Here is a 26,549-nt window from a genome sequence, read left to right on the forward strand (position 1 = left end):
TATTTAAATAATTTATTTTTTATCCACCCTGTCATATTCCAAGCCTGCTTCTGTCTGGTCAGTTTCCATATCATACTGCAAGAAATACAACCTCCCATAGTTCCCCTTACTACAAAACTGCCATCATCTCCATGCCATTTTCAAATTGATTTTGAAATGAAACAGACCAAAATATTGTGATGTAGACTTCTATCAAGACAGATTCTATCAGTTCAGATCCTGAAGTACTGAGTAGCTTCAAGAATAGCAACCAAGCAGTAAAGAGACAATGGCCTTTTAGTATTTAGTTGAATACACATACAGAGAAGCAAGGGAAAGATATGCAGCTTTCAAGAACCGAATATATTAGTCCAACATCAGTCCTCTGAACCACTGGTAATCTATTTCAGTGGGAGCCAACCTTTTTGGCAGGCATGCCACAAAATTAACCCTTCATCTTTGCTGAGGGCCTCTCCAACCCCTTTCCTCTGCCTGGTCTTCTGCTCTGCTTTCTGCTTCCTACCTTATCTACACCTAAGCTCTGCACCTCCTCCCTAGTCTGCCATGCGACACACACAGGGGTTGCCTGCACCATCTGTGGCACACATCAAACTGGTCACCTCTGATATACTGCATCGGGTTGGTTGCCACTTCTGGGCCAAGTCAACAAGCATGCTATTAGGACTAGGCAGTTCAGGAGATCAGTACTGGCTGGACAAATTCAGAGCATGTAGGCAGTCTTTCCTGGAATCTTAGGTTGAGTTTATGCTGACTCAACAGAATCAGAGGTCAAGGATGATCAGATGAAGAAATGGACAACAACTACTGTCAGTCTCTTGGGCAGCAATTCATAGCTTAAGTCCCCAGGTGATTCAATTATAATAGAAGTGAAGACTATTCAAATTTAGCATCATTATACAATGACCAAGGCAGGCATAGGACACAATAGCTGATTACCCACCAAATCTGAGCACCTTGGGGGTTCTGCCTGCACCTGTGCCGGGGCCAGGCAACAGACCTGCACCTGTGCCACAGCACTCATCTTCTCTCCTCCCTTCCCACTCCCTGTTCTCTAGCCATGGCACAGGTGGAGCTTCTAGCTGGTGTGGAGCTGTGCTGCAGCTGAGGCAGAGGACTTTTCCTGTTCCCATGAAACTAAGCAGGTTGTACTGGAACTCTCACTGCAGGTACTCTCCAAAAGGAATAGCTAGACACAAGCAGCAGATACTAGCAACAATAGCAGCAATAGCAACCAAACATTCTCCCCACAATATAGAAGTACAGTATCTTGTTTTTCTTGGGGCTGTATGTTCATTTCCCAGGAGCCATGAAAAACCTGCCTGTCATCCTGTTATAAGTGCTAAGCTAAGAGAAAAATCAAATGAAATATATGAGTAACCGCATATATATACACACACACACACACACACACGCTTATATGAGTAATTATTATTTAAATGAGCAGTGAATGTGAGAAACAGTTGGATATTACTGTTTTTATATAGATATTATTTACATATTTATTAACTGAATGGTGGCAGCCATGGAAAATTAAAAGCAAGTTCTCCAAACCCCCTATCTACAACTGCATCAGTGATTCTCAACCAGAGATTGTTTTGAGGGTGGCATGGGATTCCACACAATGTTAGCACTGTTAGATGTGCAAATATGATTCAAATGATAAACCTGGAGATTTCAAATAGTAATCCACAGTGTTAAAAACATTCTGACTTGTTGTGGTCTTTCCAAGCTCTTAGCAATAGGAAAAATGCTCCATTATTTTTCTGCAGTCAAAAAACAAGTGAAAACTAAGCTGATATTTTCCAAGGGGTGCCTTGAGTCTATGGAGAAGTTCCTTGAGTCTAAGAAGTTGAGAACAACTCAGCTCCATGTTATAAAAATGTACTTAATGAGGGCCCTAAATTCATCAACTCCTGACTGATGACATCTAGACTAGGACCCTAGCTATCAGATATAGACAGCCAGTCTAACAGCTATCATTTTTTTGTATTGGAGACTCTCTCTAGTACACTTAGCACCATCAGCAACAAGTCTAGGTTTACAAATTCCTTTTTAAAGATCTTGCCCAATTCATTATAGAGTATAATATACCTACAGATTTCAAAAGTGAAAACTGTTCAGTCTGGAAATAGTTTTTCTAAATGAGGCACACACCCCTGCCAGAACTAAAGGTAGATCCATGTTTTCTGGCCATGTTAATACCCAGATAAAGAGCAGAAAGATAAAACAGGTCTTTTCTGCAGCAATTAGAGCAGCCTGGGAAAGGGACATAATCATTTGTATAGCTTGTGTATTTGCATTACACTGCAAGTTTAATGCTTTCACACTTGCAATTGCTCAATTTAATTCCTACTTATATTTATATCTCATATTGCAAATAATTGCAGTTCCAACTGATGGATATTAAAGAGAACAACTAATGATAGAGTGCATAGGGATGAGCAACACTTAAGAGGCACAATGAAAGATCAACTGCTATAGATCTATACTGAGAGTATTCAAAGCCCTTAAGTAGAAGGGTTGGGATGTTCAATTCTGAAGTACTTTTTCCTTCAGAGGATTTTAAGCTGTTTATGCTCCTACCTCTCTTGTCTGAATAGAAATCCTGTCCCTTCTCAGTTTAGCACCTTATCAGTTCTCCAGGTGCTCAGATTTTCTTAAGATGATTGAGGGCAGAGGGGTAACCTCTTTACAAAAATGCACACAGACTTCTTGCATTTCTATGTTATCATACATTTAAACTTTTCAGGGAAAGAAAGTTGTGGCAACTATGTTTCTTAGTACATGCCATTATTTTATATGCTGGGATCTAGCAAAAACAGTTGCAATGCAAAAGACCTAATTCTACCGGCAAATTTTATTGCTCTATTTACATAATGCAAGGTAATGCATAATCCATTATGCAAAGTCAACATAAGCAAGGTATATCTACAAAAAATAGAACAAAGTTTCCAATACCAAGTTTCTTGATTCTTTTTAATCTGCTCAAATTTAAGTTGAGGATAGAAACATACGCTACAGAAAGCACATCTCCATAGTAGTCAATTATATACATTGCAAATAACACCATAAAATTATCTGTCAAGAAGTATTACTTCCTTTCTCATTAATAAGTCTGCACTAGAAGTACATACCTTTGATGCACCTGATCAGCTGCCTGTTTTATATTACAAAAAAAAACACTCAAGAGACTAAAGGGATGAGGTATGTAAATAGTCCACTTTAATCGTTGTAGACTTCATTTCAAATTCTGCTTAGGTCACAAATGAAAAATAGTTAAGTGAGCTCATCTCTGTGCCTAATTAGGATGTTTGTACACATTACAAAACCACTATACAATTTGGCTGTCACCCTAAGAGGAGACATAAGACATGAATAGCAAAGAGAATGTGGTCAGGAATGAGATAAAGTGGCAGAGCCATGGAAAGAAATTTGAACCAGCCAACAATATCTGTCACTTCCATGCAAACTAAATTCATGAACAATGTTAAAAATTCCAACCTATAAATAATTCTTAGACATATTTCACTTTTCCTCTTTAAAGGACATATTAGAGAGAATACACCGATTAAGTCAGCATTTTCATCTCACAAAATTCTAAAGTTGTACCCAAGTGATCAAACAGTACCAAAGGCAAAATAGAAACAATATGAAGGCAAATGCATTTTATGATGTGTCAAGAGATCTGCATTTACAGATGGGACACATCCAGGTGATGGCAATATAATTTCTGCCTGATGTCACCTCTGCTCTGGTGGTAATGAAAGGACACCTACAGGCAGACACTGGCACAAGCAGCCCTAACAGAATGGCCCAACTGCAGCCATGCCTCATAGGCACTAATGAAGAGAGGGGAAAGCCAGGATACCCTGAGCCGGTACAATGGCATCTTTCCCACTACCATCTCAAGATCTACATATTATGTTAAATGGGAGCTGGAAAGGAAAATAACCTTCCCTCCCCCCCAGAAAGAACAGTTTTTTCCAGGGCCAACACCCTTCAAAGGAAACCTTAACGCTTTTCCATCCAGTGAAGTATTCTACCAGTTTTCCAAACCTGAGATGAGAGTGGGGAAGGAAAAATGGTAGGATCACCTACAACAGGTATTGAAAACCTTTTGAAGCAGCAAGCAACTTCAGTGGAGCTATTTTCAAAGGTGAGCCACTACTTCTGATGCAGCTAGTGCTACCCCAGCCTTCCCCCAGCACATTGCTTTCCCCCACCCTTGCAATGTCAACCTGCTACAGCATTGCCACACGTCTCCTGTAGCTGAAACACTGCAGGCATCTGGGCTGGCAAGCTGAATCTGGCCTGTAAGTTATAGTAGGCTGCCAACCCTGACCTACACAATCTTAATTAAGAACCTTCAAATCAAACAAGTTTTAAAAGGACCCTCCCACATTTGATGAACAAATGTGTATATAAAGCTGCAGAGACCTGCTATGACATGTTCCATAAAATAACTAACAAAATCAAAACCAATTTTAGATTTGCCATAACAAAACTAGTCATGACTATAGTATAAGAAAAAGCCCAATCCCTCAAAATAAATACCTACTTCAGAAAGGATGGCGTATAATTTTCTTACAAGCCATGAATAATGTATTTTGGGAAGCCATTTGAGAGTCCTCCGTGGAGGCTGAATAAATTTAATATATTCATCCCTTAATAGGCTTGCTTTGCTGTCTTTAGCTCTTATATATTAAGGAGCCAACACTGGTACAATAACCAGCCTTACCCCCCACTGGCTATGTAAACTCATTACTATTACTCAAAGAGGCCATCAATCAAATCCAGCTTTCTTTTTGATAAAACTGCTCCTGAAAAGACTCTGTAACATACGTTTTAAGCAGTACACAGCTGACCTAAGACTACAAAGTGCAGAAAGTTCAATTGTCATATATAGCTATCATATTCCTCAAAATGGGTGAAGACACCAAGTAAAGTTCCTCCCTACTTGACTGGTCAGTCGAGCTGTCTGTTTGAATGTCAGGAGACTTTCTGACTGACCATTACACAACTGAATTTAGTCAAGGAAACAGGAGAGAAAAGCCTGAACTCAAGCAGTAGCTCTGGGGTAGATAAAGGGAAAGCAACAAAAGCAGATCTATTTGTTTCTAGTATTAAAACAAGTTATAAAAAGGTAGAAGACCTTTCAACCTTTCTAGACCCAAGGCACTCCCCTCCTCCCCCCACCCCAACTGGGGCGGAGCTGGGCCTGCTTCTCCCCTCCCACCTCATCGGGCCTGGCCTGCACCCCGCTCTTCTCGCCACTGCATTGGGCCCAGGGCTGCTCCACACACCTGCCTCCCATGGCTACTTGGAGTCTGGGCCCACTCCATCCACTGCCACTTCCCTTGTGCCCCCCCCCCCGCCCACTCTGTCCCCACCTGTCATGGCAGCGCTCTGCCACTACCTCCTGTCCAGAATGTTCTTGGAGTACTCAGATGGATTGTTTCAGACAACCAGAGTGCAAATAGTCTGTTTGTCCATAATGTTTTAAGGCTTTTATAAAGTAAGATTTATGACTAATATAAATGTTATAATTCTATCGCTAATTAGCATAGTAATTGATTAGATAATTATATTATATTCACCCCATTACTGCCAATCACCAGATTCAGGTGAAACTGCTGAATGTCTCCTCCAGAAACAGACTGGGAAGTGGTGCATGTGCTCTTACCACAGCCCTTCCCTTTCTGCTGAATGATGTCTCCCAGAAACAGAAGCACAGGGCAGGCACAAGTCCTGTTCCACTTGCCTCTGTTTTGAGGGGCACCTCAGTGCAGAACTAAGAGGCTGACAAAGAAAGGTGCACCAGCCTGCCTTACACTACGTGGAGAGGCATGCAGCTTCTACTGTAGCTCTTCTTGGTTTGGCTTCAACCAATCTCCTGAAAAACAAAGGTGTGTGGGGCAGTTTCGCCCCTGACAACACCACCCTGGAAATAAATTCTGCTGCCACTAAGCAGAGCTACTCCAAGTACCTCTTTTTTCAGGAGACAAACTATAGCTGGACTAGGAAGAGCAGAACCAGCACACCTGCCGGCATAATAAAACAAAGGCAGGCTCAGCTTTCTCCTGCAGCCACTTCCCAGCTCAGCTCTGATGCATCTCCTTAAAACAAGTATTTAGGGAAGTTTCACTCTGCAATGGTGAGGCACCCCCGACAGGGTCTTACAGCAAGCACCCCAGCTGAGAACCACTGGTCTGAACCCTGGCCAAACCTACACCTTTCCAGGAAATAGTCATATTTCTTCTTCCTAGGCCAACAGAACAGCTTTATATTTGCAGAAGACCTGCTCTAAGTCACAAGTATGGGATTCATTTGCATAAGTGCACCTACCAGGCTGCTTTGCCTCTTAAAGTCAACTCAGTCCTACAGTCATCAGCATAGGCTAATGTACCCAGGCTGGGATCTATTTAAGCAACACTGTCTTTCCTCTTAGTAGATTAGCAAACTCTGTCTTTTCCACAAGAATGCATTAGGCTTGGTGCAAGTCCTCCTCGACTGGCCTGAGTGGTGCTCTCTTACCCAGTTCGGTCACTTGCCGATCAAAAGGGCAACGAACAGCTCTGCCATGAAGAGGAAGGCGGGTCAGGCAGTCATGGCAGACAGTGTGGCCACACAAGAGCAGACGAGGAACTTTATCACCTTGCAAAGAAAACACATCTTCGCAGACGCCACACTCCAGAACCTGCAGGGAAGGGGAAGGCATGGTTGTTTTTATGCCCCAGGCAAAACCAGTTAGTCATGCTGGCAGCTCCTTCACAAAGGAGAAAAGCCTTTGGCATTTGTGCCGCGGCTGCTCCCCTTTCCCACGCTCAGCTCCGCCGGGGCTTTGGGTGTTAAGACCGGCACGGGCTGCAGCCGCGTCCCGCTGGGGGCTCCGGGGGCTGCCCGCTGCTGCGGCCCCAGCGCCTGCTTCCCCGCAGGGCCCCACACCTCCGACCCCAGCCCCGGCCCCCTCGGCTTTGGCCCGGGCAGTGCCGCCCCCGCAACAGCCTAGGGCTACCGGCAGGGCGGAGCGGAGCAGCGCTGGCCGCTGCGCTCTCACCTTCACAGCAGCCCCCGGCGGCCCGCGGCCACCGCCCTGCCCCCGGCCGGCATCCAGGCCCGCGCCGGCCCCGACCTTGTTTACGCCGAGAGCCGCCATGTCGGCAGCGGGCGGAGCCAACCCCCACCAGGCGTCTCCTGACGCGGCGGCCGCAAGGGGCGGGGCCGAGCCGCGCGCTCGGACCACCTTGCGCTGTGACGTCACCAAACGGCCCAAAACAGCCAGGAACCACCGCTCCGCCCGGCACCTGCACGGCTGCTGAAGACTGCAGCTCCCGTCATGCTCTGTCAGACTGCAAATCCCGACATGCGCAGCAACCAGCAGGAGGCCGCAGGCCCCACCCTACACCGCCTGCTCTTGCCCAGGCGGCATAGCACCCCTGTACCGAGGGGCGCAATGCACGCTGGGACTGGTAGTTTTCTTAGTGGCCCTGGCGCGGCCAGGTGGCGCGTGGCCCTCTGGGATAGGCGTTTCCGCTGCCTGGAGGGACCCGCTTAGGCCGGCGCCCCCTGGCAGTTTGTCGCGTTCCCCTCGCGGGCGACGCAGTGTGGGCCTCGGCGGGCGCTGTAGGCTCGTGGAGGCCGCGGTGATGGACGTGAACCAGCCGAAGCAGGAACATCTCCTGGCGCTGAAAGGTGCGAGCCGGGGCCGCGGGGGTTGCCTCGCGCGGGACGGTCCAGGTCCCTCCCGCAGCCCACGGAGCTGCTGCCGGGCCGCGGCTGCTCTCGGGCCAGGGCGCGAGTGTCCCCGGGGCCGGCATGCGGCCCTCGCTCCGCGGGCAACGCAGGGAAGGGCGAGCAGATGCCGCTCGCTCCGTGGCAGTAGCCGGCCTGGGGCCGGGCCGACGCGGCGGCGGGCCCTGGCGCTTGCCCGAGGGCGGATGCTGGGGAGAGGGAGCTGCTGGTGGGACTGTCATAATGTCCCGCAGCCGCTGCTCCGCGGCCTCCCGTTGCGGTGGTCCCTGCTGGCCAAGTCTGTTCCCTCCCCATTGGCCCTGAGGGCAAGTCACGGGCTCTGCTGAAGGTGTCCCTGCTCCTGAGGGTGAATGTGGCCGAGCCCCGGGCAGTAAGCGAGAGGGGAGCCTAAAAGAGCTTCGCTTCACCTCCAGTCAGAACCGTGGGGCAGGCTGCAGCCAAAGCCTCAGTCCCATAAGCACCTAAATCAGGCACCTCAGAGGCATGAAGCTGTTCAGGGAGTAAGTGACCAGAAGGAGGTAGAGGAGGAGCGAGTACTGATGCTGTGGCTTGTTTTTTTTGTTTTGTTTATTTTTTCCCAATACTCCCAACCTGATTCTTTTTTTTTCTCCCAGCCTGACTCTTTTTACCTAATGCCATTGGCATTGTAACTCTGAGAATGATGCAAAAGGCACCATCAAGCTCTTCTAGCAATGACCTCCCACAGCCCATGGATCCGAACTTTGCAGTATTGCAATAACCGATTCAAAGCAGAGTCTTTTCTTGATGTGCCTGTGGGTCACAAGAGTTAGATGAAGTGCCAAAAGAATTTCAGTCCATGCAACATCCAGATCTGTTTTTGTAGGATCATAGGGCAGAAGGGCTGGAAGGGACCTCACATGGTTCTAGTCCAGCCTCCAGCAGGATTTTCAGGAGGCAGGATTTCCCCTGACTAAACCATCCCAACCAAGCATCTGTCTAACCTGCTCTTGAATGTTCCCCAGGATGGAGATTCCACAACTTCCCTAAGTACCTGTCCCAATGCTTGATCTCCCTCATAGTCAGGAAGTTCCCCCTTATCTCCAGCTTAAATTTCCTCTGTGGCAGCTTGAGGCCATTGCTCCTTCTCCTGTCCCCAACAGCCACAAAGAAAAGCCTATTTCCATCTTCTCTGTAGCTGCCTTAAAGGCATTTGAAAACTGTCATCTCTTCTCTTATTTTCTTCAGATTAAATGACCTTAGTTCTTTCAGCCTTTCCTCATAGGTTTGGTCTTCCAGACCAGTGATCATTTCTGTTGCTTTCTGCTGTACTCTTTGCAGACTGTCCACATGCTTCTGAAGTGCGGGGCCCAAAACTGGATATAAACAGGGCCGGCCCAGGAATGCCATTGTCGGGGAATGCTATGCCCCACCCCAGGCTGGAGGAATGGTGCCGAGCCCATCCCCTACCTTCTGCTGCTGCTTAGGAGTTGCTGGGCTAGGCACATGCAGGTGGGATGGCACCTGCTCCAGTCCACCTGCCTTGCTTCCACATCACAGCAGCAGTGCCTGCTCATAGCGAAGCAAGTCATCTAATCCAGCCTAGCTCCCCCTATGGCATTATTTCTGAAGGTTTAATAAATACTACTATATACTTAAACTCAAAGAAAAAGAGTGCTAAAATATGAGTTTGCCCAGAGCGCTATTTACCAGTACTAAATAGAGTGGAAGAATCACTTCCCTCAATTTGCAAGGAACACTTCTGTTAATAGAACCCAGTGTGCTGTTAGTGATTTTGTTCAGCAAGAGTCCACTGTTGGATCATTGATATTAAACAATCCTGGACCCAAAGCGGAGCTCTGGGAAACCCCACCTGATACCTCCTCCCAACTAGACATTGAGTTGTTGAGGAATACTCTCTGAGTATGATGATTCAGCTAGTTGTTTTAAGTGTTCCTTCACCTCTGAAAGTGGAAGCATTTCAAAAACATAGACAAATCACTAGTTTGTCATCTTTACCATTATCGTCTGTTAGAACCCATGTAAATGACTGTCAATTTAGATGAAATTGTAGAGGGTGAAAGACTCTATGAACTTATTCTCTGTTGGTAATGATGTTTATATCCATTTTACAAGCAACATAACATTCACCTAAGATAAATACTGAATGTTGGAATATTGAAGTTGTAGTAGAAATTAGTTGCCTGGATGACAAGATAACCTGATTTATAGATATGCTGTGAAATGTAAGCAAGAATCTTTATTATCTATGGTCTGAAATAGTTAATTCACAACACAATACTTAAAATACACTTCCCAATACTTGGCTTACTGATACCCTTCTTTAAAGATGTTTCTGTTATTACTATTTTAGAGCGTTTTCTTCATTGTCAGTAACTGATTTCAAATATATTCTCTAGTTTCCTATACAAGAGTAGAAGAAATATTGTTTTGGGTTTATACCTAAAACTAATATTTCCCCATTTTTCCTATTCTTCATTAGTGGGTCTATTAATTTAATAAGGTAGGTAGTGTTAATTTTGAGGCTGATAATGTTTTTAATGAAATTCTTACATTTTCAGGACACAGCGTATGGTGTCATTCTTAACATAATGCTTTTGAGCTATACCTCATTGAGCAAAATTCACTTGCATTCCATTGGTGTACATAAGAGTAGGTAAATCCAATGCATGATACAGAAGAGAAAGTTACCAATAAGAAGGAAACATTGTTTGTAGGAAGGGACAGTGCAGAATTTCCATGTACAGCACGTGACATAAATTGGTGTATTTTGTTTTGTTGTTAAAGTTTAAAATTTAGAGGAGGATTTAAAATGTTGTTTCAATGATGAAATACAAATGGCAAGCCCATTTCTCGGCTACAGTATTAGCATTCTAATACATAACATGAATATTGCTAGTTTATCTTTACAGAATTTTGTTTTACTGCAAAATATTCTAGCAATATATAACTTAATGGTAGTATCTTATTATTTACAATACTTCTGCCTTAGGTCCTGTTTTCTTCAGATCTGTGCAGCACATGGCAAGGAAAGATTGTAAATAAGATGCATTACTCTCTAGCTCTGAGGATCCTAATCAAGAGACTATTTATTTTATTAAGAATAACTGAATTCCTACAGCATAAGCATGGAAATAGTCTTGCATTACCGACCAGGCCGGAATGACCAAACAGCATTGAGAAAAATTGCAGAAGAAGCAGTGAAGGAATTTCCTGTTCGGCAGCTCCCAAGATTTATACGTTGGTTTCCAGATGATTTGCGTGAACTTCCCCTTAAGCCTAAAAGAAAACCACCAGTTATTTCTGGTGAAGAAGCAGAAGAAATTAAACAACGCCTTGGAGCATCAGAACCCTTTATTCATTCTCCGTGTTATGACTGCATAGCAGATCTTCAGGAGTTTCAACCTGACTTGAAAACTGGACAGACTTTAACCCAGGCACAAACTACAAACAGACAGTTTGGTTCAGACAATCCAGAAAAAGAATCTGCAAATGAAAAGCAAAAATTAAGGAGGTCTTGGAGTGTCTCTGTTCATAGATCTAAACGTAATGAAAAAATTCTTCCTTTATCTAGAGAACTGCAAAATAATTTAAAAAGACTAAAAATACATGCTTTTCATAGAGCAAAATGGTTAATTGAGCGTGCTATATGTAATAATCAGACTCTGGAAGATATTTGGATAAAACTGAATAAAATGATCAAGCATAATGAATTACCATCCTGCAATGCTACAATTCAGAGAGCTGTGGGCCAGATATGGGTTTTCTGTGACATATTGTACTCTGAATATGTTGGCAATATTCTTAGGGAAAGGTTAAAGCTTGCTGGGAAAATGAACTTGCTTGTACATAAATATGGAAGTATATTTAGTTTGTAACTTGGATTAAGTTAAACAGTAGTATTACTGTCTGGAATGCTAGATTTTAAATTTATGAAAAAACAAAACACGCTGAAGGATCTTAGAACAACTTATGAATTCATGAGCAGGACACTTATTTTAACATTATTCTGGTTACATTTGTTTCCTTGAATGTAATTTTGTTCAACTGTGAATGACACCGATGTATTTTGTAACTTAAATTTTTGCCCTCCCCTGTACACGAAGAGTCCATTTTCCGGGACTATTGCTTGTAATATCTGAACAATGAAATTGACACCTCTGTGAAGCAGAGGTCTTTCTCACTCAGTTGAAATTAGGGGAGCTGGGGCGGCAGGGAAAGAAAGCAGGAAGGAAGAACAGAACTTCACATTGTGAAAATCATCTACTTCAGAAAGTGTTTAGTCTTGTCCCAGAGGCCCAAGATGCTGACTCCAGGAAAGAACTTTTACTTGAAGGAACAGCCCTAGTTTTAAATGTGAAATTTCTTGTATTCCACAAAAACTTTGTTACCTCATACTCATTGTGAATTATTTGCCTCAAATACTGCATAATAATAATAAAAATTCTGAGGTTAGAAAAGTTTTTAATGCTGGAGTAATAAATGTTTTCACTTCTGTTATTTTATGCCTTTTTTTGCCAGTATCTTTTTTTCCTGCTATTTCTACTTTTGGATCTGTCTTACATTGGGGGTTTTATAGTTATGGTGCTGAAAAACAAGGAAGTCCTAGGTTAATAGATACTAAAATTCCTAATGTCAGGTTGGTAAATTAGTAAATCTGTGAAACTGTATGTGTTTTTAACATTATTGTCTTCCAATATGAGAATAAGTGCTTTGGTAAATTAATCTGCTTGGATGGAACATAGGTCTGTTCTCTCATACAGCAGCAAACTGACTTCTGAATTTTACTCCGCTCTTAAATGTTTTGCTTCAGGGGTCTGACACACAGAATTTATACGGTGAGACCTCAGCTAGGAATTTGTCACTGCTAATTGTCTTAAGAAAATCTATCTCCTTGGTGGAGGTGAGGGCCAGTGGGAGGCTATGCTAATAAGAATAGGAAAAATATATAGGGAGGGGAGATTCTAGATACTGGGTTTTCCTTAATGTCATTGGGCTGGATCTCAGTACAGAGAAGAATCTCTGCCTACGTCTAACTCTCCAAAAACTAAAAAAAATTCCAGTTGTTTCATCCATTTATGGTTGCTTTCAAACTATTCTTATTGTTTTGAAAGTATCATTTTGTGTCATCATGTGACTGCTTTCTTGTAGAAATAGTACTTGTGTTAATCTGAAGCTAGGAAGAAGATGGAGCAGGGAAGTATGTTAGAGAGTTATCTAACTAAGGGTATAAAACAGTGGTTTTCAACCAGGGTGTCCCAAGCTCCTTAGAATGATGCCTTGGTGCCTGACCCCTGTGAAAAGAGTTGAGCACTGGGTCACCCCTATGCTGGGCATCCTGTGCCTGCCCAGTATCATAGCAGTGCTCCCTGTGGCCCCTACCATCAGCTCTGGAAGCATAGGCGGTATGGGAAATGAGCTGAGCTGATAAGCACAGTCTTTACCCCCGGCGGCCCCCACATGAACCACTCCCATGCTGTGAGTGGCGTGTTCTGCCACAGGGCCATGACCCTGCTCCTCATAAGCTCCCAGAGCAGATGAGAGGAGCTGTGGGGAATGGTGGTTCCAGTAGATCACCCATAAATCAGGTCTCCAGAAATAAGAGTGACTTGAAACTCCTGCGATCTTTTATTTGTGTGTGTGTGTGTGTGTGTGTGTGTGTGTGTGTGTGTGTGTGTGTGTGTGTAGACACAGATATGTATACTCACACACACATATATAATCTATATCTTGGAACTTTTTATTTTCGGCTGGATTTTTTTGAGTCTTTAAGGCTTACATTTTTAGCTTTTCTCTACAGGTAGGGCTAGAAACTTTTCATTGAAAGCTAAGATTCTTTTGTAGTTTCAGAAATCTAGGAATTGCAGCTTCCTAAGGAAGGTATCAAATATGAACAGTATTATAATACTTTTTGTATAAGAGGACTATATCTAGATTTTGAACGTTTTGGGGAAAATTTAGTTGGACTTAATAGCTATTTTATGGTTTGATTAGTTTTATAAGAGAGCCGCTGCTTGGGTTTCACTGCTGATTTTACATTTTACAATGATATGACACATGAATTTCTCACTGCAGGAGAAAAAAATAAATGATAATAGTGCTGGCTCCCCAGAGAGAGCCTGCAGTCTGTGGTGCTGCATCCTGGCTGTGCTGCCTGCTGAGGGTAGGGGGTGCCAGTTAGACAGGCAGAGATGTGCAGAGAGTGGCGCCTGTCACAGGGGCATGCAGGCAGCAGATCCTGGCTCTGCTCTACGCTCAGCCAGGATGGGGCTGTGGATGGGCTGGAACTAAGGGGCTGGGATCCCTGGCTAAGTGGCAGCAGCCCACGGAACCCAAACAGTAAGTGGCAGCTGGGATCTGCAGATGCAGGGGGCATGCCAAGCCAATGGGATTGGCCGCATAAGGAGTTCTGGTGAGCTGTTGTAGGGGTGAGGGGTGCTGACCAAGCCTGCAACAGCTTGCGAAAACTTGCTTTGTGGCCCACAAGCCCAAATAATTGCCACCCCGATTTGGTATTTGTGTTCTAGGTTCCATCCCTTATTTTTTCATTTGAGAGACAATATGTACTGATCAGTACAATATAGATCAGGGCTAACTTCTAGGTGGCTCGGGGCTGCGCCCTGCACAGACCATGCCATGTGGGCCACAATGCAAGCTGCAGGCATCCCCTTCCCTTGCACTGCTTGTGCAGGTGGCCCCCACTACTAGGTGATATGCACAGATGCTTTCTGCCTTCCCCCTGCACTGCTATACCACATGCATGTGCAGCCTCCCCCAGCTCACTGGCCATGGGCTCCTCCACTGCAGATGAGTTCCTTGCTGGGCCGCGTGTGGCCTGCAGGCCACCAGGTGGACAGGCCTGATAAGCTGAGGATGGATAATTCATATAGCACAATTTAAAACAGCCATGCCAATGTAATTTTCTGGTTAACTTTTTGATCATAAGTAAAACTTGCTAATTTAGTCTCTCTCGTTATTGGCAGAGTGGTTTCGGCCCTAGGCTGTTACATTTTTATTATTATTTTACAAGGCTAATTAAAAGTGTGCGAATGCAACAAACCAGTTGCATGAAATGACTTAATTTCTTGAATTTATAATTCCCTGCTGCATACGTTTAGAGAGTTAGAAGTCCTGCTGAGTGTGATTCTTGTTATCCTCTCCCTCTTTCAAACAGATATTTAAAATGAGAAATAACAAGCACATGAAGACTTTAACAAAAAAAAACTATTATGTATTTTTGCATTCATTTTAGTCTGTTTGCATGATCCTCTTTATTTTCTGAATTGACAGTGATGAGGTTGACGAAGCCCACTTTATTCACCAATGTTCCAGTGACTTGTGAAGAAAGAGACTTGCCAGGTAAATTTTATGATCTTGTGCTAAGTACCTGTGTGTGTATCACTATAAGTGTGCAATCTGATATACCCAACATCTTTTTTAAAAGAAAAGTAGTTTCATCCCCAAAGGTGACGAATATATCCTAGTTCAAATATTACCCACAGAAGGGAAGAAAAAAGGTAGAAGGTATCAAGAAATGGTAAAGAATGTTGATGTTCAGTTCATGCTTAAGATACTAAATGCAAAAGAAAAAGATTGAGCTATCCCAAAAGGAAGATCTGGGACTTTTACACCATAGACCACTGGATCCCAATCCACCAGTACATCTCAGAGCCTCTTGTGGTAGATCTCGGAACCCCTTGGAGTTGATCCAAGATTGGGCTGGAGCGCTGAGTTACTATATGCATGCACACGCATGCCCCAGCCCAGCAGGTCAGCCTGTGGGGAGGGAAGGGGCAAGAGCTAGATCGAGGCTCCCATGATGAGGGGCAGTGCCACAGAGGCAGGAGCAGGGGTAGGTTGAGCGGGGCCCTGGCTGGGCAGGACTTGCATGCTGGGGAGGCATGCCCCCAAATAATTTTTTCTCCCTCTGCCTCTATCTGCACCCCCCACTCCCTTCCCCTCCCCACAAACTTACCTGCTGGTGGGGAGCAGGGTGGCAGCAGCTCATGGTAGATCTTGGGTTGCTTTTAAATGCCAACGGTGATCTACTTAAAGGTTGGAGACCACTGCCATAGATGCTTTGTGACCTCCTAAACTGCAGTCAGTCTACAATACAAGGCCAGATAAAACTATAAAGTTCACCAGAATTGCTTTAGGCTTTGGAAGCTTGGTGTGCAAATGGTAAATGTGTGCACTTAGTCTGCACAATTAGAAAGAACATAATAGCCAGTGGCGATGTGTAGTAGCTTTTTAAAATGGCAGAAGGTGGAAAGGTTTCAGGGAAGTTCACACTGGGTAGAAAATGAAAATGTGTAGACTTAACCAACCTCATCAAGATACCAGGCAGGACTTCCAAAAATTCTCTTTGATACCAAGGGAAGTAGAATTTGAATAATACTGAAAGCTTTGAAAATCCAACCCAGAGAAGGAAATATGGTAGAGAAAGCAAGTTCTCAAAGCCTTTGTCACCCCTAAAGTTCATTCTTTGTTGGCTGTTAACCCAGTATCCAGGTTTGTTCGTCTTGAATTCTCCAGAGAAGCTTGATATTTATTTAAGGTTAAACCACTATCTTTTTGGCGTGATGTATAAACTGTTGCTTACATCTAGCCTGAAAGGTGTCATTTTAAAATCTAATGATTCTACACAACAGCTTTTGCTATAACAAAAGTTATACTTAAGATCCCCTTGCACACAGGTCTTTATTTATAATTTAATTTACAAGATCAAAAATACCCACACTTCACACCTGTTCAGCTATTCAGCCAGTCCTGTATACATTTCAGAGTTTGGCATGAATGTAATTCAAGAAACATAAAAGGATTTCATGATGTGATTCAGTCCGTCCTCTGTTTGGAGGTCACTGAGGAAAAACTCATTAACTAAGCAACCATAGATTAGCAACATGCAAAACATAGTGCAGTTTCATTACCAACACCTAAATACATGAAAAAAAATTGTAATTTTTAAGGGGGGGTAATAATCTAGTTTATGCAAGTATTTTTGACCTGTTCATTTTTTGTTTTACAGGAGATCTATTTAATCAGCTTATGAAAGAGGACCCTTCTACTGTAAAGGGAGCAGAAATTTTGATGCTAGGAGAAATGCTGACTTTGCCTCAGAATTTTGGGTAAGAGTAAAGTATAAAGCTGTGAAGTATGGATATTCCTGCTACTTGAATTCTGGAAATTAGATTTGCTAATATGCTTATTTCTCTATTTTCTCGCTTACAACACGTACCTTTTTCCCTAAAATCACACCCCTGCCCCTCAGTTAGGATGCATGTATTAAGTGAGGAAGCTAGTTTTTCTGCTCAAGAGAGTACCACCCAGGTTTGATTCCTGTTCCACCGTGTAACTACTGTTGCATTCCTATTCAGGCAGCTGAGGGAGTCAACTGACATAATGGCTCCTTGTTAACAACTCCAGAGTTAAGAGCAATCATCTTTCTTTTTTTAATGGTCTTGGTGTTCCATTAATCAAGCTAACTTAGGGCAGTTCTGCTATCTGCTAGCTGTTCTTGATCTCTCTCCTCCTATTTCACAGGCTCGGAGAATCTTTGGATCTCTTCAGAATCATAAATCTATCCATGGCAACCAGTCTTTAGGGACAGGGGTGGGCAAAAATACAGCCTGTGGTCCAGATTTGGTCCACCAGCTGATTTTGGATCTGGCCTGTAGGCAGGTACCCAATTCATTGCATCTAGCCCTGCCTGCAGTTGCACCTACTGCACTCTGCACGGGGTCAAGTCCTGCCTGAGGCAGCATATGTTGCACTCCCAGCCTACCCCACCACAGGGTGCCAGCCCCACCAGCAGACACAGCTTTGAAGCAGGGGTGCTGCTGCCCAGAGAACTGCTGGGTTCCCCCAGCCTTCAGTGACTCCTCTTCCTGTCCCTGCTGTAGCATTTAGGGCAGCACATAGGAAGGGGAAGATCCAGTGTTGACAGGATTTGGGTGGGCTCTGCCTGCAGCTCACTGGTCCTGCTTGTACTGGGCAGGGGAGCATGTGGATGGAGAGGTGGGGGGCATGAAGAAGCTCAGCTCCTCACAAACCCCCAACAGGAGGCAGAAAGGGGTTGGGGAACAGCAGCAGGAGCCAGCGTGCACTTGGTGCAGCCCTGCTGGGTGGGCACATGAAAGAAGAGCAGGAGCCAGCGCAGGCTCATCTGCAGCCCCACTGGGTAGGTGTGGGACCAAGACTGAGAGATGGCAGTGCCAGGCTCAGCTTCCTGTCATTTCCCCCTCACCTTGCAGGGGCTTCTGTTGCTGCCTGCCGGTGGCAACTGCTTTCCTGAACTTTGTAGCGCACTGCAAGCCAGGCAGGCAGTCTCAGTTTTTTTCCCACCCCCATCCCCTCTCCCTGCCTGCAGAGGGGCTGGACTGACATTGCAAAGAGCAGGCAGGGGGAAGCCCCCCTACACACATGCACCCACACTCCTTACCCCACCTCCCACCTTACTTGCACACACCCACACCCTAACCACACACATCCCACACACATACACCCACACCCTGACCCCCAACATACTGACACCCATACCCACATGGACATCACACATCCCACATCTACATGTATACCCACACACACATCTTCCCACACATGCGCACACATCCCCTCACACACTTCACCCCTTCATCATACCTGCATACATCCAACATTCCCGCACACCCCACACCTGCAGTCACAAGACGGCAACCAGGGGGCGGGACACCTGTCAAGGGGTGGGGCTAGCCTTGAGGCCCTTGACAGCTCCCCAAAAGTTGTTAAGCAGCCCTTCAGCCAAAATAATTGCCTGCCCCTGTTTTAGGAGCATCTAGGGTTTCAGGTTAGGGCAAGTCAGCTGAAATTAGTTTCCATCCCTGCTCTTTGCCATCTTAATTCTGGAAAACATCTTTTTTTCTTCATTCTGCCTTTCAAAAACAAAATGTATATTGTATTTCAGGTTGTATTGTATGCGAGAAAATACAGTACCTTCCTTTCCTTCTCTATCTTGCAGTGTAAGGTAGGCGTAAGGTAGATAAATTATTTTGTGTTGTTAACTAAACAAGCTAAAAATCATACAATACTAATGCTACTGTAGTGTAGTCTGCCTACATGTCACTGTCTGTGTTTGCAAAATATACCTGCCTCTGTGTAATAGGGTCTGGATTGTCCAGCAGGATGTGCAGCTACTTCAGACTTCTAGCCAAAATATAATCTTCATAGTACTCACTTTACTAAGGATTTGCCTTCAGTAGAGAAATGTGGACCCCTTTGCAAGCCCCTGAAGTGGCTGTATCAGTCTAAAGCAAGATTTAATGTAGTTTTCGCCAGAGATTTGTAGACTTCAGTTGCATAGATGCAAGCCCTACTTATGTACTGGTACAGCATGGATTCATAAAGGGTTGGTAGGAGAGCACTTCTGTGTAGAGGTCATAGCAGGATTTGTGCTATAGTTCAACAGATTCCCTAACAGATTGATCGTCTTAGGGTTTTTTTGTTTTCAGAGGTTTTCTTTTTTTAAGATGGAATAAAAAAAAAATCAGATGGTAGAGCAGATGGATAACTTCACTATTATGAGTTTCTTTTGGCCTTGGACTATGCTAAGAAGGACTTGCAAACATTTCCTGTTATCGCTAGATCTGGTTCAGATCCTTTGAGGTAGCAACGTAGCAATTTCTAGAGCAGGGATGGCCTGCAATCAAAATAGCATATCAATTAGGCATGTTCTGAGCAGGGTTGGATCAGATGGTTCTTAAAGGCTAGGGACATTCAAGGCTAGGCTCTGTTCCATGCTGTGGGGGGTACTCTTTCCCTCCACTTCTCCCCCTACCACCCCCAGGGGCTGAGCGAGGCTGTTTGGCCCTGGAGGGGAACCCCCCCTCCCCAGTGTGGAGCAGGATGGGAGGCTCTATTCAGTGCTGAGGGAGGAACTTTTCCCCTTACTCCTCCTGCTGTCCCCTGCTACGGCAAGGTAGAAAGGGATGGCTCTGTGTAGCACTGCCCATCCCAGCTGGGACATGGGGAGCAGCTCTAACAGAGTTGCAGCTACCAGGGGGGCCCCTGCCCCTGTCCCTGTGGTCTGGACTAGCCTCACTGAACCCCAGCCAAGGCAGCTGCATGATGGGGCCAGGCTGTGCTGGGAGGGCCACCCCCAGCAGGTGAAGTGCGGTGATGGGAATGCAAGCGGAGCAAGTGCAGCCAGGCAGCAGCCTACCCTGTCAGCGAGCGAAGCCTGGTGGCAGGCAGCAGTTTACTAAGGGTGGCTTAGAGGTGCTATGGGGGCTCATGGGGACATCAGTGAGCCTCTGTGGTGGGTGGCTGCCAGGTTCTGGGCCCCCATGGCACCTCCAAACTGGCCCAGGTAAGCCACTACCTGGCTAGTTGTTAGCTGTGCGTGCTGGGTTGCGCAGGGTAAGCTGCACATGCATACCTGTCACTGAACTGCCCCTGCCAGGGGTGGCCCCATCCCCATGACCCAGCCCTGCCCCACCACGCGACTGCCTTGACTAGGGCTGAGTGAGGCTGGTCCGGTCCACAGGGGCAGGGCCACCCCCAGCAGCTGTGGCTCCATTACAGCCGCTCCCCACACCCCAGCTGGGCTGGGCCAGACTGGACAATGCTGTACAGGGCCCCCCCCCGCCCCGCTGCCCTCCCTGCCCTGCAGGGGCAGAGGGAGGAGGAGGGGGAATAGCTCCTGTCAGCACTGAACAGAGCCCTCCCTCCCCTCCTTATGGAGGATGGGAAGAGTCCCCTGCTAGGGCCAGGCAGCCTCACTAACCCTGAGGGTGGGGGTGGAGGAGGGGGAAAAGTACCACTCAGCATGGAACAGACCCCTGCTTCCTGCCCTCGGGGCGGGGGACATGCCCAGGGACAAGAGTCCCCCTCTGGGGCTGGGCAGCATCACACAGAGCACCCCTTCCCCACTCTATGACAGTGTGGGAGGAGCAGGGGAGGAGGGGTTCTGTGTGAGGGGGACTCTTCCCCCTGCTTCTCCGTACCCCGCAGGGCAGGGAGGGGGGGTGCTTCGTCCAGGGCTGCTGGGGAGTGGTTGTAACTGAGCTGCAGCTGCAGGGGGTGAAGAGCAGGGAGAAGTCCCTTGCTGAGGCTAGGCTGGGCAGCCTCACATAGAGGCCCCCCTCCCAGCCCTGCAGCAGCAGCTGGGATGAGGAGGAACAGGAGTCCCCCTCCAGTGCTACATAGAGCCCCCCTCCCTGTTCTGGGGGGAGGAGATAGGGGAAGAGGTCCCCCCCAGCATGGAGCAGAGCCCCTCACTCCACACCCCAGGGGATAACCATCCTGGCATGGCCCCGCTCAGGTGAAGGGGGCAGGGAGAAGGGTTAATTCCTCCCTCCATCCCTTCTGGTCCTTTTTACCCTGCAGCCAGGGTTTGCCAGCCCCAGGGGCCACCGCTGCAGCCCCCTGCCCCAGCAAATGGGTAGACCCTGGCTCTGGTGGGGAAAGAAGGGAAGGAGGAAAAAAGTAACCTGCTCTCTGCCCACTTTGCCTTAATGGAGCCATGCTGGCCAGTGTCTTGCCATGTCCCGTCCTTGCTCAGGCTAAAGAGTGGAGGGGTGGGGCCATCCCTACTCTGGAGCACAGAGCATGCTGGAGGACTCTGGTTTAACTTAAACCAGGAAGGGGTCTGGAACAGACATTATATAAACCAGTTTGAGCTTGGTCAGTTAAGTCTGATACTACGTTCAACCAGATTTATCACAAACCAGTTTTGGCTGTTTTGAAACTGGTTTATGTGTACTGAATGTCTGTTCTGTTATGGGTTTAAACCAGTTTCTCATCACTTAAATCAATTTGTGCAATGTCTGTCCCTAGCCAAAATGCCACTGGCTCACTCTATAATCCAGCTCTTAATGTTGCTACAGCTAATGAAGCTGAACTACCTGTTCTACAGATAACCCTGTAGAGGTTTAAAAGGAAATATTTTAAATCCATATAGATGAACTCTTAAGGAAATACAGTAGGAAGCTTCATTAGTATTTTTGTTTAATGTTGTTAAACACTACTTTTTTTGAACAGAAATATATTTTTGGGAGAGACGTTTTCCAGTTATATCAGCGTCCATAATGATAGTAACCAAGTTGTCAAGGACATACTGGTAAAGGTATGTGAAAATATTTCTATATATTGACTTTATAAATACACTAGATATTGCTCTTCTTCTAAGGTTTTATGCAGACTTTTAAGAAATTACCATTAAAGATTTTCCTAGCCCAGGAAAATCTTTATGTAGCTGGAAACAAAACCATAACATTTTTTGAAGATACAGCCAACAATGGGGATAGCACCTAGAAGCAAAAAATAAGACTGTAGAAGTGTAGCTGAATTTTTCTACAGCAGAGACCATCTACAGTTGTATTCTGTTCCAGCTATAGAATCAAAGCAGTCTTCAGACAGTCCCATGTAGAACACAAGTGCATTTGTATTTTATAAATACCTCAAACAAGTATAATTCCAGCAAGGATTGGTTGCTCTCATTTAACAAAAATAAGTTAAAACCTAGATCCTGGAAGCCTTTCGGGGTGGAACTTTGAAGTAAGTGGAAGTTCTGTGGGAAAAGGGTTTTCAGGATGTGATTTGATGTGTATGCTGGTGACCAGATTAATACGTGAAGCTTTCCTAAAATTATTACAGATACAAATGCAGTTAGTCACTTTATATAAATAACATTTGATTATCTGGTAATCACAATTTCCAAATATTTGACTAATTTGCATTTAAACAGAAAATCTGCAATAGACTACCCAGACCATGGATCTAAATTAAGTCTCTCTCTCCTCCCTCCCTTTTTGTACTAAACTGTACTTTATTTAGTACTTATGTGAATTAGGACTGCAAGCTAACATTGCAATAAAATTTTCCTGGCCTGCAAGCTTGGGATGCTGCAGAGTAAAGTCTTGTTTATATTCCCATTTATTAAAACAGCAACATGTAATCATTGTGCCCATATCTGTGGGTGGTTTGTTTGTTTGCTTTTAAAAAAGGCTCTAAAAATTGGAATAAATTCTGGTGACTTTGCCTTCAATTTACATACAACAGACTGAATTAATTGTAACGTTCCTCAAAATATATTTTTACTGTGTTGCTGTTTAGATATAGCCATCTGGAAACAATTCTAACTGGCATTACGTTTGTCAATTCCAAGGCTGATCTTCAAACAAGTTCTCAGCGTCTAAACCTTTCAGCTTCCAGTGCAGCAGTGGCAGAACTTAAACCCGATTGTTGTATCGATGATGTTATTCACCATGAAGTAAAGGAAATAGGAACACACATGTAAGGTTTTATATCTCCTCCTTTTTTATATTTCTATCTCTGAATTTTTTTTACTAGGAAAAAGCTAGTTTTCCGTTAAATTTATATCTAACTTGCTTCTACCTTTAAATTGCTGCAAAGTTACTGTAAAGCATAAATGGAAGCACTGCACATGCACAATGTTTTGTTCTTTTCCTGCTTTAGTGCAGACTTCAAGGTAAAAATGGTTCAAAATTATTAAAATGTTTTTTTCTTTCAGCTTAGTGTGTGCCGTAAGTTACACAACCCAGGCAGGAGAGAAGATGTACTTCAGAAAATTCTTCAAATTTCAGGTATTAAACATAATAATATGCTGCATTTTGAAACTAGTTGGTAACTGTTTACTTAAAAATATTGCAAAGTACTTACTATATGATAGAAAGCTCCAACCAGCTATAAAGTTAGACCTCAAAAATGTATACTGACTATATAGCTGGTCCCACTGAGCTTTCATCTGCACATGTAGCAGGGTCTTCCCCATGGCTGAGAGCCCCATCAGCTGATGAGGCTCCTAGCAACAGGAGTAAATCCTAGCCAGCATGTAACCCCTGGAGATATGCGGTTTCCCAGGGCCAGCTGCAGCAATGCAGGAGGGAGAGGGGAGACAGGCAGCACAGCCTGGCCAGGTAGATAGCAGCCAGCAAGGAGTTCTACCAGCCTGCTGCAGGTGCTGCTTCCTTCCAGTTCCTGCTGGGGCTTTGCAGGGCTTTTCTCCAGCACCCCTTCCCTCCCAAGCTGCATTTGGCCCCAGGCTAAACAATAAACAGCAAGTTAGAACCAGTTATCACTGAGCTGATTGGTTAAACAATTAATCGTTTAACTGTTCACATCCCTAGTATCCAGAAAACAATAGATAGAAAAAACCAGAATGTACATAGTGTCTAAAAATAAAAATTCCTCGTGTCCAATACCTTCAGATTTTTAAAAGGGGGAAGGAACAGAACTAAAACATTTTACAAGAAAAGTGCTTCCTCAGGAAGCTGCAAACATAGCAAAATATGCATGCGATTACAATCTAACTGGTTCTCATTTAAACACACACCATAATTGGACGTTAAGCAACTGACTCACCTTCATAGTGGTATTGTCAAATAGCAGCAACGCATTGTCATCAGAGATCGCGTGGCTTTCCCTCCTCTGCCCTGATTAAAACTGTCTTTCATACAAAAGCTTGTCTAACTTGATCCTAACTATGCAGTTGGTCCAGTAAAAGCTATCTACATAAGACATCCTTTCCTCTGTGTTGAAAATATGAAAGTCAAAAATATCAGTGTTATATGGGCATGAATTATTTGCTTCATGTGGATTGTGTCCTGTCAGAACAGATACCAGTTAACTCATTCAGGACTTGCTTTTAATTATCCTCTCCCAGCTTCTTAGGTTCTGGAAATGTTTACAGTAATGAAGAAATGGTGGAAATGTGTGAGATTTACCCAAAAAACCCACCCTTCATCTAATGTTAGCTATTAACAGGGGAGTCTTAATATTTTCATTAGGAACAAAAATAAATAGTTTCATAGTTGGTAGGGTCAGAAGGGACCTGAGCAGAATGTCAAGTCCAACCTCCTGCCATGACAGGAAAGAGTAGCAGGGTCAAACGATCCCAGCAAGGTGTTCATCCAGCCTCCTTTTAAAGACCCCCCAGGGTAGGAGCCAGCACCACTTCTCTTGGAATTTGGTTCCAGATCCTAGCTGCCCTGACAGTGAAGTAGCACCTCCTGATATCTAGTCTGAATCTACTTTCTGCAAGCTTGTAACTGTTATTTCTTGTCACTTCTGGTAGTGCTGGGGGGAACAGGGACTCCCACAATGCCTGCTGGTTCCCCCTGACTAGTTTGTAAATGACCACTAGATCCCCACCTCAGCCTTTTCTTGGGAGGCTGAACAGTTTCAGGTCCTGAAATAAAAGACTTAGTTGCTGCCAAGATGTAGTTTAAAAGCCTTGGTTAGAATATTACGAAGTTCAGGGCCAGCCAATTATTTTGGGTGGAGGGCCGCTTACCCAGTTTTGGCAGGCTGTGGAGAGCTGCATGGGTAGCCCCGCCCCTTGACAGGTGCCCCACCCTCTGGTCACCATCTTGGGACCAACGTTCCAATGTCTTGGGACCAGTGTCCCAGGGCCAGCACCGGTGGGGCCCAGAGCAGGGCACAGGCCGGCTGGGGTCTGTGGAGCTGGGCTGGGCTGCACCAGGAGGGACGGGAAAGCTAGCCCGGGTCCATAAAGCCCCTGCTAGCTACACTCCTGCCACCCTGCTCTGGGACCCGCTGGCACTGGCCCCAGGACACCACTGGCTCCCCATCCACTCACACGCAGTGCCCCCACTCAGCACTCAGCCCCAACCGCCTGCTCACCAGCAGGGAAGAAGCTGGTGCTGAGCGTAGAGAAAAGTGGCCCCTCGCCTGTCCCATGGCTGGCACCCTGCGCTGCTGGAGCTCGCAGCCCATGCAGGGCTGTCTGGAGCAGGCACAGGCAGCCTCATGCGGACTGCAGGTGGCTGCAGTGTGGGGCGGCAGGCAAGGGGCCACTTTTCCTGCACTCAGCACCACCTTGTAACCTGCCCCCACTGCCAGCCTTGGGGGGTGGGGGAGAGAAGCAGCCCCTCCCCACCCCATGCCCAGTGTCCTGCACTGGAGCTGCTTGCAGGGGCTGACTGTGCCTGCTGCAGACAGCTCCGCATGGGCTGCAAGCACCTGCAGTGTGGGGCGCCAGCCATGGGTGGGGCAGGAAAGGGGCTGCTTTTCTCAATGCAGGGAAGGAACCCCGGGAAAAGCTGAGCACGGGGGGTGAGGGGAAGCAGTCCCTCCCGTGCCCCACGCCTGATGCCCCATGCTGCAGGTGCTCGCAGACTGCATGGGACTGTTTGGAGCGGGCACAGGCAGTCCTAGGTGGGCTGCAAGCAGCTGCATCGCAGGGCACCAGGCGTGGATGGGGAGGGGCCACTTCCCACCACTCGCTCCTTCCTTACCCGGGGTTCCCCCCACCTAGCTGACCTTCTTGCGCGGGGCAGCCACATGCTCCCAGCCCAGAAACCGCGGCTAGGGGGGCAGGGCTGAGCGGGCCCCACGGTTGTTGGAGCCCACCGGTTTTTTGACAGGAACCAAGGGCAGAGAAATATTAATTTTCTACAATTTTTTAGGGGTCCCACGGGTTGGATAGAATGGCCTCACGGGCTGGATCCAGCCCACAGGCCGTATTTTACCCACCCTGATGTAGTTAAACCTTGTTAAACTCAAGGCACCCCACAAAATATTACAGCTCTTTGCTTAAACTTGTTTTTTGACTATAGAATAATAATAATAAATAAAATAATAAAAAATGGGACCAGCAGGCACTGGGGGAGTCCCTGTTCCCCCAAGCACTGCCAGGAGTGACTAGGAATAACCGTCACAAGCTGGCAGAGGGTAGATTTAGGCTAGATATCAGGAGCCGCTACTTCACGGTCAGGATGGCTAGGATCTGGAACCAACTTCCAAGAGAAGTGGTGCTGGCTCCTACCCTGGGGGTCTTTAAGAGGAGGCTAGATGTACAC

At 45.8% G+C, this 26,549-nt stretch overlaps 2 protein-coding genes across 5 annotated transcripts in view; one reads left to right on the plus strand and one right to left on the minus strand.

The window, feature by feature from the left end:
- The window catches only part of TRIM23 (tripartite motif containing 23), a 30,321-nt gene extending 23,130 nt beyond the window's left edge, over positions 1 to 7,191 (minus strand). The window contains exons 1-2 of the mRNA XM_019532146.1: positions 7,058 to 7,191; positions 6,535 to 6,697 (exon numbers count right to left, since the gene is read on the minus strand). Of these exons, the coding sequence (XP_019387691.1) occupies positions 6,535 to 6,697; positions 7,058 to 7,156 (262 nt within the window). The 5' untranslated portion in view covers positions 7,157 to 7,191. The remainder of the gene's footprint in view (positions 1 to 6,534; positions 6,698 to 7,057) is intronic.
- Positions 7,192 to 7,464: 273 nt separating this feature from the next.
- Positions 7,465 to 26,549, plus strand: part of TRAPPC13 (trafficking protein particle complex 13) — a 44,207-nt gene continuing 25,122 nt past the window's right edge. For 2 of the 4 annotated variants that reach the window (XM_019532150.1, XM_019532151.1), the window contains exons 1-6: positions 7,465 to 7,692; positions 15,022 to 15,090; positions 16,760 to 16,859; positions 21,748 to 21,832; positions 22,874 to 23,001; positions 23,240 to 23,312. In XM_019532150.1, coding sequence (XP_019387695.1) covers positions 7,647 to 7,692; positions 15,022 to 15,090; positions 16,760 to 16,859; positions 21,748 to 21,832; positions 22,874 to 23,001; positions 23,240 to 23,312 — 501 coding nt within the window. In that variant the 5' untranslated portion in view covers positions 7,465 to 7,646. The remainder of the gene's footprint in view (positions 7,693 to 15,021; positions 15,091 to 16,759; positions 16,860 to 21,747; positions 21,833 to 22,873; positions 23,002 to 23,239; positions 23,313 to 26,549) is intronic. The other 2 variants (XM_019532148.1, XM_019532149.1) reach the window with 1 other exon arrangement.

The sequence above is a fragment of the Crocodylus porosus genome, unplaced genomic scaffold (genome assembly GCF_001723895.1).
Source record: "Crocodylus porosus isolate Cpor-Errol unplaced genomic scaffold, CroPor_comp1, whole genome shotgun sequence".
In the NCBI taxonomy this organism is placed as follows: domain Eukaryota; kingdom Metazoa; phylum Chordata; order Crocodylia; family Crocodylidae; genus Crocodylus; species Crocodylus porosus.